At 44.4% G+C, this 19,669-nt stretch overlaps 1 protein-coding gene across 5 annotated transcripts; it reads left to right on the top strand.

Annotated features, from left to right (window-relative positions):
- Positions 1 to 13,761: 13,761 nt before the first annotated feature.
- LOC146178845 (uncharacterized) lies at positions 13,762 to 19,597 on the top strand. Of its 5 annotated transcripts, none has more exons than XR_014700660.1 (2): positions 13,762 to 14,020; positions 17,013 to 17,082. XR_014700660.1 is itself a non-coding variant. In XM_084578585.1 (2 exons), exon 2 carries the CDS (start codon positions 17,924 to 17,926, stop codon positions 19,043 to 19,045), a length of 1,122 nt encoding a protein of 373 aa, XP_084434711.1. In that variant the 5' UTR covers positions 13,781 to 14,011; positions 17,805 to 17,923; the 3' UTR covers positions 19,046 to 19,597. The 5 variants fall into 5 exon arrangements, 4 of the variants coding, with proteins under 4 accessions (XP_084434711.1, XP_084434710.1, XP_084434712.1 ...); XM_084578585.1 differs by lacking the exon at positions 17,013 to 17,082 and adding an exon at positions 17,805 to 19,597 and having other exon boundaries at positions 13,781 to 14,011; XM_084578584.1 differs by lacking the exon at positions 17,013 to 17,082 and adding an exon at positions 17,805 to 19,597 and having other exon boundaries at positions 13,781 to 14,020.
- Positions 19,598 to 19,669: the final 72 nt, after the last annotated feature.

Below are 19,669 nucleotides of genomic sequence, written 5' to 3'. Positions count from 1 at the left end.
GGATTCGCGATGGTCAGAAGCCTGACGCAGTATTGCTTCCGCAATGAAACATAATGTGCGGAAAAAACTAAAATACGCCTAAATAATTAGTATGGACAAAAAATAAATATATAATAATAAGCAAATGTCTAACATCGGAATAACACAGAAAGCATATCTAAGATTTTTGCTTCACTTTCCAATACACCCCTGACGGCTGCGATCGAATTAATTACAAGTTACTTAAAATTGCATTTTGCGTTCTAGCCAGATATTGCATTTAATATTTATGCAATTCTTGAACACCGGGGTTGTCCCAGATGATTGGAAAAAAGCTCAAATTACACCCATATTGAAGGCAGGTGACCGTTCATACCCATACCAACTATCGTCAGATCTCTCTCTTTAACATACACTGTCCAAAATTCTTGAGCATATTATTTATTCTAATGTAATGAAATACATTGCCTCAATTACCTTATTTTATCGGAATCAACATAGCTTTCGAATGAGAATATCATTCGAGACCCAGCTCGCTGAATTCATTCACAACAATTTACAGCCCATATGCCTGTAACCACTCCCCTCTCTAATGCCAACGGCCCTGAGGGTACTTGAAATAAATAAATAAATAAAGCCTCGCCCAAATTGACGCCATCTTCCTATACTTCTAAAAAACATTCCATTGCGTTCCCCATAATCATCTATATTTTTAATTGTCATCGCTCGAAATTCCGCAAAATCTCCTGACCTCGCTAGAACATTTCCCTAAAGGATGTGTAAACAGTTCACCTATATCAATAACTGCACCTCAGCTCTTAGCAAGGTAAAATCCTACGTACCGCAAGGACCAGGTTCATCACCTCGTTTATTCTTCATTTACATCAATGACCTGCCAATTAACACAAAATCCATGCTATGTCTGTTTGCAGATGACTGCGTTATTTACAGCGCAATCCTCGGTGCCAACGACTACACCACCCTGCAACAGGACTTAACGTCTATCGCAACGTGGTGGAGACAAAGTGGTGCGACAAATGTCTCATGCCTCCTAATCAAAGTAAATGTCAATTCATAAAGCATTCGCGGAAATTCACCATCATTCACAGCACTTACAGTATCAAATCAGCTAAAACGTCATCTTACAAATACCTAGGAGTAGATATAACGTCATCACTATCATGGACAAAACGCATTCAAGCCACCTGTTCAAAGGCATGACGCACACTTGGTTTCCTTCGAAGAAATCTAAAATCTGCATCACCCGAAGTAAAAAAAGAAGTTGGCATATACAACATTCGTATATCCGAAGCCAGAGTATGCGTCATCTGTCTAGCATCCTTCGCAAGCATACCACACTTCAGAGATCGAAACGATTCAAAATCATGCCGCCCGTTTCATCACGTCACAATACTCAAAAAATGCAAGCGTCATATTACTAAAACTCTCCCTCGGCCTGCTAACACTCGCATCAACTCGCTGCATGACAACAATCCTATTCGTTTTCCACTCTTTCTTCTGTCGTTTGCCAAGGCATTATTTGCTCAAGCCACCCTCTAGAACATCATCTCGCATAAACCACAGACACAGACACGCATTATCGCCCGCACCTCCGCCATGATCAGTTCGTTTTTCCCTGACGCCATAATGCTTTGGAACGGCCTTCCTAATAACATAATCACATGCGCTTACCGCCATCTATTCCGCGACAAACTGGCTAATCACTTTTCATAACCCAAGCGACATAGTTTTCAACACTGCGCATTGCCACAAGCCGAATCATGTTGAAACCCTATTGGGATGCTAAAGCTTAAATATTACCCTGTTTTCTATTTTACTTTTTGAAAACATGCTTATGCATCACCCTTCACGTTTGTTCTTAGGTTGTATATATTTTGTTGCTTTTATAACCTGTGCATATTCGATTTGGTCCACCACAGCCCCCGAACTTTTACGAACCCCCCCCCCCCCGGCCCCTCCTTTGAATTACTCTTTACTTTTTTTTCATACATTGTATATCACTGTGTTCCTTTTGTAACCTGTGCATTCTCGTTCTGTTCCGCCACTACTACTCACAAACCGAATGCCTAAGTGCCTTTAAGGGATAATAATGAAATTAAATGTAAAATAAATAAATGCTTATATACATATGTGAAGCTCGGAACATAATGCCAATGACCGGAAAGAGACGATAAGGCCGTGAGAGTGAAATCAGGCCACCCTTTCACTCTCCCTCCACAGCAATTGGCTTCCCTTGTGCCACGCCATTCAGGATCCCCTCTCTTATCTTTTGGGAAAGGGAAAGAAACGTTCTTCGGGACAGGCTACAACCTGAGCAGCGTCATTTCCGTGTTTTCCCTCGAATGTGCGGACATGGAGGAACACACTGAGGAACATTTCCGTCTTGCAGCTGCTGTGTTGTGGACCTGGACCGTGACAAAGCTCGGCAAGGTCAGGAAAAAGAGACGCATCGTCGACCTTCGTCGCTTCGCGCTTCTTTCCAACGCGAAGAGGAGTCTAACCCCGATTGCACTACAACTCGGGGTCAAGGTTTCTGCGTGCAGTTGCAAGAGGCACCGTGCTCTCGAGGAGGGACCAAGTCCAGCGAAGCGACGCCGCCGAGATTCATCTACGTCCCAACCTGAACATCTCGGGTGAATCAAGTGGACCAGCATACGACGCAAACAAAGGCCCTTTTCAGGGCCCCCTATGTGTGCATTGGCAGGGCTATGCAGTCCGCACCGACCCACTTTCCCCTCAATGACTGTTTTCTAGAAATGTAAGTCTAAATAATGTTTTCGCTTCCTTATGCTATGTAGCGGGGTATAACCTCAGCATTAATACTATTTCAGCGCTCGGTTCTGTCTTTTTTTACCAAAAATTTCATCCTCAGTCGAGCATAATGACCACTGGAAACCTCTGTCTTCAATCTGCGTCTGGCGTACCCCAAGCATTCCTGCCTATCACCTGCTGCAATTTGCCGATGTTATTTTTTTTTCCCTTTTCTGGCCCTTTTTTTTTCATACTTGAGATTTTGCTCCTTTCCTCACTCGAATATCAACCAGACACATTTTGCGTATTATTTTGGTTTTAATCAACCTAATGATACCTTCACATTTTCTATGCTGGCGAATATCAATGAAAACTTAGCAGACATTCATAGGGTGAAAATTATCTCGGTCAAAGGGCACAGCTCTGGAGATTTTCTTTGAAAGATAGGGCCCCGATTCCTTCTCGCGTTCCCAACCAGGAAATTTTGAGAACCAACACAGTGCTCGTTGATATCAAGAGAGTGACAGAAGCTTGTTTCAGATGACAATGTGAAGTACCCATATGACATGGTTGGTTTCCAGTAGCAGACAAATTTCTGAGCCTGGAACAGCTGATCCTGTGGCTTGAAAAAGAAAATAAAAAGTGCCAGTGGCAGGAAAATCTTCAAGATTGTGGATAAACAGTCAGCACCTAAAAAGGGAAGCTGCCAAGCCTTTCTTAAAGGGGACAGGCATTGCATATGTCCTGTTATCTGATAGGGAATAGATATCAGTAGCTTTCTGTAAAGAAAGAAGGAGTCAAAGAAACAGCCTGATGACGAACCATCTGAACCTTTCCGGCGAAACCTGACATTATCTGAGGAAAAGGATTCAAGGAAGAACCAAAGAAAGAAGTGATAGCAAGAAAGGATGTTTGGAAAAACACATGCAGCCTTTGCTATTGCAGAGGGGAATAGAGTGTACACATGTTGTGAACAAACTGTAAAATTAATGTTATACGGAATTGTTCTCCCGACTAGTCATGGCGCAGAGGGAGTATATGTAGGAGGCTGTAATGTTGCGTTCGAGGTATTTATTTCTATTTGTTCCAATCAATGTCTTATATTTACGAATTCGATATGCTTGCCTATATTTTCTCCATTTAAATTAAAAGTTTAACTGCAGAATAACTATAACATTTTCTAAAAACTGATAGTATTTCAGATTAAAATGCTGGGAATCGCGTTTCGGGAGGTTTGAATTATGTTGATTGATTCACCTGTCGCTCCAAAATACTGTTTATAGAATGTAGGTAAAATCGTCTACAGAAAAAAAGCCTCACGGCCCCGGGAAAACATCTTAAGAATAAAAGGCCCTCTAGAAAGCGCTCCCTAGAAAAAAACTTCCCCGAGACGGAACGTAACTCCTTCAGGAACTGCTTTCGCCCTAAATTGCACACTTCGTAAAACATTTTTATTATATCTTGAAAGCAGATAAAACCTATTATTTGGGATCTGGGTCCTCTGTGCTCCTTGCATATTTACAGGAACTGGAGAAAGCTTGGGGAAAACACACAGCAAGCCGTGACATCCAGCTTGTCTTTTATACAATGCAAGTTCTCTAGTACCTTTCTCCCACGACCAAAGCGAAAGTAAGGTCGATGTTAACGTTAAGATGCTCCTGTTGGAGTCCCAGAACAGAACACTATATTCTAGCGCAGATTCTGCCGAGTAAAATTATTCAATCGAGCTATTCTACCAGTGATAAACTTGATACGCTGAACGATATATAGAAGCACTTGTCCTCGGCAACGTTTCTTGCGTTGACGCTATTTGTTTTTGGTTACGAGCCACCTCATCAGTCCATTATTTAGCAATTTTCAAGGGGACGAATAGAAGCGCTATTGCATTCATTGTTGCGGCTTGCCTTTGGGACACTCAGTCCACGCCTTGTAGTGCGCAGGGTCAGAACGCGAGAAAACTTAGCGGTAGCCAAAAATACGAGTTTCGGAAAACACGTGTCTAGAGAAAACGGCCCCGGAGTAAAAGTGCACTGATGAAAGTCCCCATTTGAGAAGTAGGAAAAAATATCCCCAACCGGGTGCAATCCATCGCACTGTGATGTCAATCTTGACCTGGCCTAGTACCCGGCATATCAGAGATGAATTGATTTTAACATCACCGGCTTCTTATTTTGCTTTGCACCATCTATAGTTTGAGCTTAAACCTTGTTTGTATTTTGTTTCCACCGGTTTTATTAATTTCCATGTGCTATAAGGCGCAGATTGGGTTTCCCCGTGGCGTGCTGAATTATTGGGTGTAGGCTATCGCCCGTCTGACGAAGAGGCTAAACGGCAAAACATCATACTCATGCAGGGCGTTCGTGATGAAAATGATGATAGTAGCAGATAAGTATAGGCAGGCAAGTACCCTCCTGTAGCATCCTGTGCTTCAACGAGATAACTAGTCGACGTGTTTTGAAAATACAACGTTGCATGACTTGCCCTGCGCTGCACTGTCCTGCTGTTATCGTGTACTCCAACAGTGAGCGGTCCCGTCTACGGTGCCCTGATTTTCGCCTTTTTGATTCTGGAAATATATGCAGCGCTGACCAGTGCCTACGGTGGGCCGAACACTGCTAACCGCGCTTCAGTTGGCCATGGTGAACTGCCCGTTAGGGCTGGGCCGGCATTTCTTAGTGCAGCACCTCCATCAGCACTGGAAGTGTCGCAAGAATTCTAAACTCTCTCCTCCGAAACGGTTGACGTCCATAACCAGATCCCCTGTGAGGGCCTTGCAGTGTTTGTAGAAAACTACTTGTTCCGCCAGCCGTATACGTTTCTTAATGAGTAATATTACCCAATGGATGAAACGTGTCTTATTGAGTTCTTAAAGAGCTGAGGAACTGTGGACCAAACAAATTATTTTTCCAAGTTACCTCCAAAATGCTTCATTGCTATGCCAAACTTTTGGCTGGGGGACGTTTCTTCCTAGGGATCACTTCATCAGGGGCTTTTTCTTCGGGGAACCTTTTTTTCCGGCGACGTTGCTATCTACACCCACCTCGGATATATATAAGCACATTTTACTGTACTCTAACCAGCGTCCAAAACAACCATATTCTTGCATTCGACAAGATGCAAGACGTGCAATAATTTACTAAATGACAGCGCGGTTAAAAATAACGTGAGCGATTTCCCTTTTCATATAAACGTTTAAAATCATCAAACGTTACCTACCTTCTAGAATGCAATCAATGAACATGCGACTATAAATGGTTATCGGTCAGCATACATGGCAAAATTACTTTTTAAAAGTAATTAAATTACATTACTAATTACTTTGCTGAAAATAGCAGAAAAGTAATTAAATTACATTACTCATTACTACTCCCCAAAAGTAATGAAATTACATTACAAATATTTCTACTGAGTAATTCAATTACTTTGAAATTACTTTCTAGTTTCCATAAATGCAAAAACTAAGTAAAGCTATTAAACAAAACAACAACTTGTTCTACAGAGCATTCTAGTTGACTATAGTTCTGCTCAATCCTGTCTCCTTTTGCCAATCCGTGACTCTGACTTCGGATTGCAGCACATCGTTCTTGCTTTCGCGCACTCTACTTTGTTGTCTATTGAAGGAGTGATGGCGCACTTTAGGAAAAGTAATTTCGAGAGGAATTAATTACTTGCTGCGAAATTACTCTCAAAACGTAATTCACTACATTACTAAATTACCAAACTGAAAAAGTAATTCATTACATTACAAATTACCGAAAAAGTAACTAAATTACAGTAATTTCATTACTGTAATTCAATTACTGCCATCTCTGTCGGTCAGACACAGGCAAAACAGTGCCATAAGCTTTTTCAACATTTTAAAAGAAAAAATATGTTCTAAGACGTTAAATCATTTATTCCCACTCAGGGCATACATCTAGGGACACAAAATGTAGGGAGGCATATCGAATCGATAAATTTAAGACGTTGGAGCCAACACCAATAAGTGCTTGGAAAGGAACGTTAGAACTTCCTAAATATATTCCCTCTGTGCCATAGCTACTCGGGAGACAATCCCATAGAGCTTAAATATGCAGGTTTTTTTTTATTGCAACACTTGTACACTTCATCCTTTTTTTTCTTTTCAATAGCGTAAGCCGCACGCGTTTTTCTAAACATGTTTTCATCCTATCACTTGTTACTTTCGTTTCCCCTTGAATCCTTTTCTACAAAAAACGTCAGGCATGGCATGGAGGGTGCTGTTGGTTTGTTGAATGAATGAATGTTTATTACGCTTTAGTCGAACAAAAAGCGCAGGTGACGAAAAAAAAGCAGTTCGCAATGACCGCTTGACGGCCTTCGCCACCCGTGTCTTTCTCCTTTTCCCTCTTCATGTTCTGTCCTTTCTTTTATGCGCGCTATGAAACGTCATATCACTTTCCCTTTCTTCCGAGAAGTTTTCGATAACTATTTTCCTGCCCAGTATTCCTTATCAAGACACTCCGAAATATCTATCCCCTTTCACGAATGGCCTTACAGCATCTAACCTGCTTTTGAGTGCTGACTAATAATCCACTCCGCATAACAGTTTTCCCTGCTGCTGCTTTTTATTATCTTTTTCAGGTTATCTGATAAACGTTTCCATGCTCAGAAACTTACACCAAGAAATCACTTTTGTACTCCTTGCCCGACTTCTTTCACCCAGGGCCCGCTTTTTTTCGTGAGAAAATGCGTATTTTAATACCCGTCAGCAATGATAACGCTGCGGGGACGAAGACACGCCCACTTGCCGAAACGTTGCCTTGTTTTCCTAAGTGACGGTCCCCCTCAGCCCTTGTTCAAGATATAAACAGGGTCAGAATGCCGGGTATTTTAGTTCCGCTCTTTTGATGTTTATACCTCCAGATTGCAAGGATTTAAATTCATAAATTTGACTTCACTCCCAGCGTTTTCTTTTATTTGAGAATTTGAAGTCTGATTAGCGAAAAAATAATTTATTTTCCTCAAACAATTGGACGTAGAACCGAGTTGTACTTGCGGCGCCAATAGCTTGCAAGAAGGTTTCGAGTGTACGTCTTGAAAATTCCAGCGTGACCGCACTGCGGATCGGCTTAGAAAGATATACATACATGAGTTCGTAGATGACGCGGAATGGCGAGGAGCCATTCCCGTCCACCTGGATTGTGGTTGTGCCGGTAAAGGAGGTTATCCCGAATCACACAGTGGGAAGCGTGGTGGCGAATGGCACGTGAAGATGTAATCGCCGGAGGATTGGAGATGTAGGCAAGAAGAGAGGCGCTCCTAGGACCCTTTCGCTGTTCGGCGTGCATGCCGCTGGATGGATGGATGGATGGATGGATGGATGGACGGATGGATGGATGGATGGACGGACGGACGGACGGACGGACGGACGGACGGACGGACGGACGGACGGACGGACGGACGGACGGACGGACGGACGGACGGACGGACGGACGGACGGACGGACGGACGGACGGACGGACGGACGGACGGACGGACGGACGGACGGACGGACGGACGGACGGACGGACGGACGGGCGGACGGACGGACGGACGGACGGGCGGACGGACGGACGGACGGACGGACGGACGGACGGACGGACGGACGGACGGACGGACGGACGGACGGATGGATGGATGGATGGATGGATGGATGGATGGAATATAGGAGCTGAAACGGGGTGGTAGCAGTAGCTATCATGCTCATTTTTCTCCCTATATCCTAATTATTGATTTAGAAGGGTTAACTAAACCATCATTCTATTTATTAAATTTTGTTCCTACATTACTAACATTATGTCACTTCTCTGCTTTTAAGCCACCAATCTTCCAGTAGTTTTTTGCTAGTTTCCACAGCCGGTTTATTCACCCGGCCACTGTTATATCTAAACCCCAGAGCTTCAGGAACAGTGATTGTGCCTGCACCAACTTCCGGATGGATGCACCATTTCATTCCAGTATAATATGGTCAATTGTTTCACTGGAGTTTCCACATACAGCACATGCGTCATCTCCATTATTAAGTTTCTTTTTGTAGCTGCGTGTTCTAAGGCACCCTGATCTAGCTTCAAAAAGTAGGGCACTGCCTCTCGAGTTATCAAAGAAATCTTCCTTCCTGATCTGCATTTTCCACTTTTGGTATAATTCCACTCTCTGTTTCTTTTCCATCGAATTTATCCAATTTTTACCTTCTGTGTTTTTCACCTGTTGCTTAATGCTCTATATTTCTCCGTCCTTGTGACTAGCATAGTTACTAGTTAGTTTCCTAGTTCTTTTCCTCCAATGTGAGTCAGCGCTTTTTAGGTACAGGTATTTATTTACTTTAGCTGCCCATCTGTTACTGTCCAATTTCCTCAGGCGTTCCTCATATAATATTTTACTCTGAGCTTCCCATACTTCGAAAGATGCCCAGCCCATATCTCCCTGTACCGCCTCATTTGTAGTTTTGCCGTGGGCACCTAGTGCTAATCGTCCAACGGATCTCTGATTTGTTTCTAATGTCAACTGTACCTCTGATTTTAGGCACAAAACCGCATTTCCGAAAGTAAGTCCGGGCACCATAATTCCTTTCCAAATATCCCTCAAAACCTCATAACTATTGTACCCCACAATGCCTTATGCTTCATTATCCCGGCATTCCTTCGCCCTTTGGCCTTAAGTGATTGCTCATGCTTTCCAATGTATGCCAATCCTTCGTTTAACCATACCCCCAGATATTTATATTCTGCTACTTTAGGTATTTCAAGGCCTTGTATTTTAAGACCCTGATCAGTTGAGCCGTTGAAAATCATCAGACCCGACTTAACTGCGCTGAAACTGAAGCCTAGAGCGTCCCCTTCGTCTTCGCAATACTTAACTAGAGTTTGCAATTCTTCCAGACTCTCAGCTAGCAGCACAATATCATCTGCATACATCAAACCGGGGAGGCGCTGCTCTACCGCCTTTCCACCTAATCTATATGACAGGTTAAAACCTAGGTTACTGTCTTGTATCCTCCGTTCCAGGTTTATCATATAAAGCATGAACAGCACCGGTAATCTGCCTTTTGCGCGAGTTTTCTGCGCATGCGCGAAGCCCCAGCGGCGACTGATGAAAACACACTGAGCGGCGTCGACGGCGCTTCTCGTCGCCGCACTCATAGCCAACGCACGGGGGCTGGAGGCGCGGTCACGTTCAGAGCCTCGGTAAAACGATGCCAACCACCTGTGCCGCTTACGGCTGCCACTCTCGAGGCGTGCCGGGAAGCAAGACGCGTTTTGTTAGGTTTCCTTCGGCGAGCCGCGACCTGCAACGGCGTGAAGCTTGGATTAGGGCAACCAAGCGTCAAGACGTGAATGGGCGACCTTGGCAGCCGACTGCGTGCTCTCGACTGTGCGAAAAACACTTCGTTACAGGTATGTATGCATCTAAAGGAAATGTGCATGATGAAAATTATCTACCGGAGTTTGCACCAAGCCTTTAACCCACCAGTGATAGCCGCAATGAGCATTTGTTCGGGGCGTCTGATGGCGATGTATTTTGTCGTTTGTTTTATTTATGTGCGAAGGGGCCGGGTAGCGCAGATATCACAGGTAGCTGTGTGCGCTAGACCGTAATATTTAGCATGTTTTATCGCGACTGCCGCCTGACTAAAAAGAAGAAAAAAAGGGTGTTTGTTGTGATGCACCGCCGTTAGCGAGCCAGCCGAGTGGTTGAGCTGGTCATGAGGCTCGCGAACGGCAGTGCATTAAAACACCGTATTTTTTTTTCTTGTTAGTGAGGTGGCAGTCACGATAAAACATGATAAATATTGCGGCCTAGCGCACACAGCCGCCTGTGATATCTAAGCTACAGCGTCTCATTCTGTCCCGTCGAACACGGCCCGCGCTACACGCTCTTACAATACGAATATAGTATATGCGTACGTGCGTTATGAGTGGATTGTGAAAACGCTCTACCTTCCCCCATACTGCGTGAACATGATATGCTGCAATCACTGTCACTACTTTCCGCTCCGAGGCCAAAAAAGGGGGGAAGCTTTCGCTTTCTACCAGCGTTGGCGTGGCCATTTCGTATGGTGTGCTTTCGCGTCGTCTGCTACACTGCCGCTCAATGTGTTTCCCGCCCGCTCCCGCATGATGGCGCCACATCCTCGCGCAAAAGGCGGATAGAGGACAGCCTTGTCTTAATCCTTTGCATACTTTGACATCCTCCGTACTTCTTATCCCTTCGCACGTAATTTCTACTTTGTTATCCCGGTATATTTCCTGTAGGAACTCAATTATCTCATAACCGATACCTTCTTCTTTTAATATGTTCCACAGGAGTTCCCTGCTTACGTTGTCGTACGTTGTCGTTTATGTCCAGGAAGGTCAAATACAAAGGTCTATTTTCCACTCTAGATATTTCGATGCATTGGGTAAGCACGAACAGGCTATCATCTAAGCGCCTACCATTTCTAAATCCGTTCTGAAGTTCTCCGAGTATCTTGTTACTTTCAACCCATGCTTGCACCTTTAATTTCACCGCCTGCATGGCTAACCTGTACATAAGAGATGTTATGGTAACCCTACGTAGTTTTCGCCATCTCTCGGCAGCCAGCGGCATAACTTCTCAACGGAGGAGGAGCGGCGGCGACGGCCGCGAGTAGAAAGGAGGCTATGCCAGAGTGAAACAGATACTGTTCCTTTCCTGTAAGCCATTTATTATTTCAGATGTATTCCCTCTCACCGCGTGTTTGAGGTTGTTGTTGCCACTGGGGGAAAATGCACGGGCCAACCACTGGCTCTGTGAGCGTGGCTGCTCCTACCCTGATGGGGCTAACCCAGGTAGATCGCCGCTTGCGGTGGGGGCTAGCCGGCCGCAAAATGTTTATCTGTTGTAGGCCGTCATTGCACCCGCCACCGCTTAGGTTGTAGACAACGGCTGTTGCGGCGCACGTCTTTCTATCCATCTTTTTTTCTTTTCTATTTTCTCTTCTGTCCGCACGAGAACGCGGAGGTGGCTCAGTTAGAGAGCTAGTAGCAGGCCCATGCATATTCTTCTTCCTACAGCCATAACATAACTGAGCCGCCTCCGCTGCCTAATGCGGACAGAAGAGAAAATACAGAAAAAATACAGAAGTTCCTATCATTTCTAAAGCCGTTCGGAAGTTCTCCGAGTATCTTGTTACTTTCAACCCATGCTTGCACCTTTAATTTCACCGCCTGCATGGCTAACCTGTACATAACAGATGTTATGGTAATCGGCCTGTAGGATTTTATGTGCATCCTGTCTCCTTTCCCTTTATAAATCAAATTCATTTTACTCTGCCGCCAGCTGTCCGGAATTTGCTTATTCGTTATGACTGTTTCCAGAGTTTTTCGCTGACCATGAGCGAAAGCGCCACGTTGTCCAAGACAGATGCTAGTAATGTCGGCGGCAAGCGCCGAGCGAGACAAAGCGTCGGCGTCTTGATGCTTGCGACCAAGGCGGTAAATAACCCGGTAATCACATTTTTAACAATAATCGAAAGGTTTTTATTTGATACTGAGTAAAATGGATCCTCAGCATGTATAGAAAAAAAGCGTATCCAATATGATACTCTCCTTACAACATGCTAGCAACATCCAATGCGTTTTAGAGCAAAGTGGGCTGAAATTTCTAGCTTACTTAGGTACTTAGTCAAGTCAGAAAGAGAGTGTATATATATATATATCATTAAATAGATGTCAAAATTTAGTTTGCTCTTCTAAACCTAGCAGGAAATTTCCTCACTCGCTCACTCATTGTTCATAAATGTAGCATGTGCCCGCTTCAATGAATTTAATTGTAGTCCGCGCCCGTACTATGTATTTCTTCCTGTGTCCGCGGTAGAATGACAAAAGACATGGCTACAGAGTATCAAAGATGTACCGAACAAGGGTGGTTATCATTAGCTGGTCGATGCTATCATTCATTGACGAAGCAATAGCCATAAAGATATTTAGATATGGCGATGAGATTTTATGATTGAAAAAAAAAACGCGTTACGAGTTGAAAAACATGTCAAACTCTGCCCCCTTCCTTGTGTGATTTTGGAATTTGCCCAATTCTACTGGATTACTGCACAAAGAAACTCATATGGCCATGTTGATAATTCATGGCCAGTGCCAAGGGTTTATCTATCAAGCAAAGAAAATGAATTGAACACACTCCTGGCAGTCCCTGTAAACTTCAGACACCCTTAATAAAAAGAATAGTTTGCATGTTTTTATTGAATGACAATGCAACGTAGAGCTTTTGCTCTCGCGGCTGAAACGTTAACGCGCGTGCAAGAATTTTATCTGCCATATCGGCCATTTTCGGCACCACCTGCTGTTCCATCTTTTTATCACAATTTATTCAAAAGCAGCATTTGATAAAAAAAGGCTGCGTCACTGGTAGTTTCGAAAAATTCGCGCACCATACTTTCACAGGGCACCCAATAATGCGCATTGGCGTCTTATTGCATATTTTGCTGCTTCCTTCATATTTCAGTGCGTATTGATTTAGCGTTGATACCTGCGTGTTCATAAAATTATATGAACTGTTCAATAACAAAATTTGTGCAACTAAACCATATTCAGCCCACAACTAGTGACGTGTCAAAAATGGTGGAACTAGATTATTTAGAGGCCATATTTATTTTCCTTTGTCATCACCGATATTCTTGCCGCTTCAGTTCCGTCGCTTTTGTTGATACCGATGGCATTAATTTACAGGCCGAAATGAAGCCCGTGTTCACAGCACACGTCAGTTGAACTTGCAGGCTGTGTGGGGTATAGGCAACCTGCAATGAAGTCTGCTGTGTCGGTCGCCGCGCCGTAACACATATCCTAGCGAAAAGAGCAAACGCTTCTGAGGCGGCTTTTTAGGGTGTTTTCTCGGCACCATGCATGAGCTTACAGGGATCATATAGCACGCACTGACGAAGCTTTGCGTGACGTGTGTCAGATAACTGGGCTACATCCAGAGCGTCTGGGCAACGACGTTATCAGTTACAGGCGTATCTATAACGCTGCTGAACATGTTCGGTCGTTTATCGCGAACCAAGCGGCTAACAGCAGCAGTTTTGAGTCACGCCGCGGGACAATTGCAGCGCTACCTATGCAGCGCAGGTTCCCTATGCTCCTGGTAGGCTAGTCAGTCGCTGATTTTCCTTCATGTGCGGTGTCCAGCTACGACAACGGTTTCGCACTCCGCCAGTTGAAGCCCACTGTGTAGTCGACACAATGCACTGAACGACCAAGCAAGGCCGGGGCGGCGAGGACTGATTTCGGAGGTACACTACGTGAGTTCATCTGTTTTTTCTGCTCATCAATCGCGCTTTGCGTGCGCATATACTAACGGCCGCATGCTCCTATTTGGACAGAGTGCGCTCTTGATGATCGTGGCATGAGAGCGTTGGCTTACAATTAAAATATTGTAAACAACCGTTGAAGCCGGAAACTTCAGATACACAGAAGCAGTTGCTGAAAATCTTTCGTTTGAAAGTTTTTCGTTTTGTCTGTATTTGTCTAGCCATTGTTTTGCCACTGAAACTGGACGCGTTCTTGAATCTTAGACCACAGTTAGAGGCGCAGAGGAATTTTAGCATTAGCCACAGTCCGCATACTGCTATAACTCTTTCCGAATCGATATTCGAGATTATTCATCTCTAAATACTGCAGCATGCATATTTATGCACGTGACGCTATGCACAAGTCATTGAAGATGGCTAAGTAGCCCGTATTTGGCTCCTTTCCTCTCGGACTTCTCAGAAGTCTGCCTATGACAGGCGCCACCGCCTTGCATCCAATTGTCCTAGCTTCCTGCTACTTCTACAGTTCCCTGTACACCGCGTTGTCCTTTAGGAGAAACGTTTGTCCCACTACAGTGGCCCTTACTGTGTGGTGCGCCAAATCACAGATGTGACGTATGGACTTGACCCTGTTTGTTAGCGCTCTCCTCCTCTTGTCCCACTACCAACATTGTACAGTTGCGGACAGAAGCAAACGGAGCGCCCAGCCGAAGGAAAACTTTGGGTCAGCGCCGCCTAGCCGAGCCGGCCGAAAGCAGGAAATCGGGGGCGCGCATCTGCACCCCCCTGCCGACGTGACTCTCCCTTTGCTCCGCATGCCTTGTCACTGTCGCGATAATGATATCGTGATCTGATGGTCATGCTCTTTAAGGCGAACGGGCATTTAAGCTGCGCGGGCCACTGCCTTGATAGCAGAGCCCGTATGGACCAGGCTACATTAAAGCTGCTTCATTCAGACAGTACTAGGGGATTTACGGCCACAGATGCAAGCGTGTTTCGTGTTTTGAAGTTTTGTGGCCGCTGGGATTCATTTTCCTCTCACTGCCGACGAAATGTGCTCGACCTCGACGTGCCGGCGCAGATTCAGGTTCGTTTATTGCAGTCACTGTTAATGCTTCGACATTAATACGACCATGTGGCGGAAGGTACCTGTATACAGAATATTTCTGCAGGTGTCTGCATAAAAATAAAATTGATAGGAAGTTAATCGACAACTGCTAATTGGTATATTAATTCGTAGCTATGGCAAACTCAGGGATGAGTACCAAATTGATGTGGCCACTTCGAGCCTCAAAATTTGTCATAGTCCGAACTTCAAAAATTTGGTATCCAATCTGATTTGACAACGGCCAGAGCAGTGATGCCCTCGATGTTTAAAGGCGCTGCCCGCAAATACGGATCTATGGTCCCCAAACTGAAAGAACCCAATTTTCGACCTGTCGACCTGCTCGCTGTCGAGCAGGTCGACAGCGAGTTACAAATAAGTGGCGGCGCGCACAAGCCTTCAAAACACGCGGGCCCATTTGTCGCTTTTTAAACGACGCGGCTGAATTAGCACAGCCCCCGCAGGCTACGATGTGCCAAGGCAGCGATCCGCGCACCTTAAATGCCCGCTGGCTTTGAACAGCGCGACCATCCGGTCGTGTTCATTATTGTGAGAGTGACGCCGGGACAGTGACAAGGCATGCGGAGCTAAGAGACGGTCGTGCCGGCATGGGGCGCGCGCGTGAAGATTTTCTGCTTTCGGCTGGCTCGTCTAGGCGGCGCTGACCCTCAGGTTTTTCTTGGGCTGGGCGCTCCGTTAATTTACTTCTGTCCGCACCTGTACACGTTTCCAGACTCTACCATACCTCATGCCTTCTTTGCCAGTTTAAGACGCAAGTACTTCTGCGTCTAAAATGAGCGTGTTCGCTTTTTTATAGGCCGTATCTCGGAAGTTGTCTCGTTTAAAGTGCCCTGGCAAAACCAGTAGCAGGTCTTTTCTTTGATGATAGATGTGAACTATTAGTGGAATTTCACTAGAAGTGGGTATTCTAAAATGATACATCAGGGCCTTATCGGCGACGCTGGGTACCTAAAAGGGAGGGTTGGCATTCAGGTATACATATTGAATGATCTGTCCTGTGCACGCTTTTGGCGCACATTAGAACGTGCTCTATTCTTCCTTTCCATCGCGGTATTTACAAAACCCGATGCTCATAAGCAGTGGAACCTGTCAGCACACTCAACCATTACCATTAGGTGTGGTGCACTTGCCACCCAAGTGAAAGTGGCTGGCAAATAATGGTGCATAAAAAGGCAGCGACTCATTCTTATAGACAGATAGGTGTAGGGAAATTTTTAGTGGAGGTACTTGTACAATGACCTCGTATAACTGTTTAGGAGAGTATGATGTATGACAAAATGCTGTAACCCTGCAATTCAAAACAATGTTCAATAATAAATTGGTCATTTTTTTCAGCAGCCATCCACAGCAATAAGTCATGGGCTATAGTTAGGCGCAAGCTTAAGGTTAGGCAATAATGGTAGATCTGATACTGTGCGCACGCATTGTTCCACTTGTTATTTCTCGGATGTTACTTTGATGTATCATCCGAGAAGTAACAAAATCATGTATCAGTTTAAGTCACACACGACCCTTTTTATAGAAGAAAGCTAAAATCAAAATTAGGTTTTATTTTCCAGAAATCATACACTCGATTGATTCCTGGACTAAAAGCCGGAGATGTGGCTTGATAATCGCCCAGGAACCTCGACATGGCAGCAGCCGTAAACTGGCTAAACACTTAATAAAACAATGTAACAGGAATGTAACAGGGAATGCATGTCATATCCGTAGCGCTTCATCCATCCGAAGCAAATAAGAGATCATATATCTTCGATTCAAAGGCAAACGAGCTAACTTTCATCAGAGCTTTGCAGGATGTGTAGGAATAAACGAATGCGCGATTTCCTCCATCTGCGTCTCTGTGTTTACTTTCAGCCAAATGAACAATAATAACTGAGAGCATAGAGTTAGTGATCGTTTTCATTTTCCTTCTTCATGTAGCTACCCTGCCGGCTTGCATGTGTGCTGTCAGCATAGCCAAATCATCTGCGCATATTTCACTCAGTGGTTATATTATTTGAGTATTCGCAACAAGTCGACACTTTTCAGGTGTGTTACGCATATATATATAGCATCCAGTGAATATTTTATTAGCTATTGTTATAAACGGTAATGGTTAAATTTGTAAATATTTCAGTGCTGGAACAAAGATGGTTTATGAAAAACCGCAATCTTTTTCACTTAGAAGCACATGCAACAGAAAATATTTCAAAGTGCTTTCAAACAGTACACCACTCAATGTAGTTTCAATATATTTGTTATAAAAGCATCTTGCAAAATCCTAATGTATTATTACTTTGCCTTAATATTCATAGTCTAGCCTAAAGAATTAAACATTGTGGTGATAGCTTGCAGCTGCATGATACAAGTTTTCACACAGTATGTATACGAAAGCTGCTTCTAGCCTGAAACAAAACAAAGATACTGCTTCCACAATAGCATCAATATAAAGTTGCATAAACGACTTTGGCGCGCTATTCGACATCATTTGCTTCCTATATGTATGTGTCGCACGTTCATTAGGATAGTAAGTTCTATCTAACAATCGTACTCTTTTACCAGCAGGTCCAGCATGAATAATGCACTGCACGTCAATTGTACCAAACGACTAAAAGCGAGCGTACGTATATTTGCGTAACATCCAGATTTCACTGACTTTATTTTCAGGAGGATTCAGCGTTCCTGCCTGCGGTCCCATGAGTTTCCTTCAGGGCTAATCTCCGCAAATCTCCTGAGCCGAGGCGCAGCCGGCACTGCCTGTAGAGCCCCCGCCCTAGTACTTTTTCATGGCTGAGAGTTCCTGCTCCGACAATAGACCTCCATGGGAAGGCAACCTGTTCAAGTGCCAATTGTGCGCCTACACTTCACCGAACCTCGCAGATGTGAACGGACACATGCGGGATCACACGGAACAATACCCAATTATATGTTCGAAGGGTACAACTGTGTTTATGAGTACGTCCATCTGCGAGAGTGGTATCATACACCAAAAAGCAGAACGAACGTATAAAGCTGAGGTGTGCTCATTTCCCGCTCCTGAGTCTAACAGTCAAACTCAGCAAATGAGCGCGGGTGACAGCGATAGTCCTCGCGAATGTGACACGCACTCTTTAAACTCAGCAGATTCAGCAGATTTAACCGAGCACAAGCGCAGGCGTAAAAGTGAGAAGCTTTACAAATGCGACCTTTGCCCTTATGCAGCTGCCTGGGCATGCGATTTAAATCGACACAAGCGCACACATACTGGCGAGAAACCTTACAAATGTGACCTTTGCCCTTATGCAGCTGCTCGTGTGACACATTTAACCGAGCACAAGCGCAAACATACAGGCGAGAAACCTTACAAGTGTGACCTGTGCCCCTATGCTGCTGCTTGGCTATGCGATATAATTCGGCACAAGCGCACACACACTGACGAACGACCTTACAAATGCGACTTGTGCCCTTATGCAGCAAATCACGCTTCCCAATTAACTGTACACAAGCGCACTCACACTGGTGAGAGACCTTACGACTGCGACATGTGTCCTTATGCAGCTGCTACTTCGGGAGATTTAACTCAACACAAGCGTACTCATACTGGCGAGAAACCTTACAAATGCGACTTTTGTCCTTATGCAGCTAATAAGGCTTCTGAAATAGCGGTACACAAGCGTACTCACACTGGCGAGAAACCTTACAAATGCCACGCCTGCCCTTATGCAGCTACTACTTCGGGAAATTTAACCGTGCACTATCGTACACATACAGGTGAGAAACCTTACAAATGCACCACGTGTTCTCATACAGCTGCTCAGGCTTCGCAATTAAATGTACACATGCGCACTCACACGCCCGCGCAGCCTCACAGGATACTCGTAAAACTCAGCACAAGGGAAGCACACTGCCATGGAATGTCACCATTGTGAGCAGTTTCTTTTTGCAGCTACTCAGTCTGCAACAGCGTATCTCCACAAGGACACATCGACATGACCCTTGAAATGCGACCTATGATCTCATGCATTGTAATTCAGCACAGTTTAATGCGTGGTAAGGTGTATACAACCACCGAAGGCAATCACTGCAACATTTTCTCATTCGTGTATTCATAAACCATATCCCAAAGTTTGCATTTCTTTTGTCACAGGCACTGCATTCTATGGATAGACACCCACGCGTAATGAATATAAAGGTATAGTGAATGTCTTATCAAACATGTAGGATGTCTCATTCCTCCCTTCTTACGGACATCACCTATCGTTTTCATTGCTTAGCGAAAAGTCATGAAAATTTCTTCCTTTTACTCGTTTGTTTTTTTTTTTGTCATTAATCTGTTTGCTTAGTGCTCAATTTTATTGCTAACGAATGCGACGTAGATGTTTAACACAGCACTAGCGTTTTGGTTGTTGACTGAAAAACTGTCATATGTGTACATGTCGATATGTCTTTACCAATAAAGACACAGGTGTCTTGAGGGCTCAGCGCTGTCACATTCTTTTCCAGCTGATGTCATTCTACATTTTGGGGGAACTTTTGCCCATCGAGATGCTACA

This window comes from Amblyomma maculatum, chromosome 9 (assembly GCF_055883805.1).
Source record: "Amblyomma maculatum isolate TAMU_Amacu chromosome 9, ASM5588380v1, whole genome shotgun sequence".
NCBI classification, from domain to species: Eukaryota; Metazoa; Arthropoda; class Arachnida; order Ixodida; family Ixodidae; genus Amblyomma; species Amblyomma maculatum.
The sequence above is the reverse complement of the archived record's forward strand: the minus strand, read 5'-3'. Positions and strand labels throughout refer to the sequence as shown.

Bases quoted from the DNA above. Each gene is read 5' to 3' on its own strand.
- LOC146178845 (XM_084578585.1), top strand. From the start codon at position 17,924: ATGGCTGAGAGTTCCTGCTCCGACAATAGACCTCCATGGGAAGGCAAC.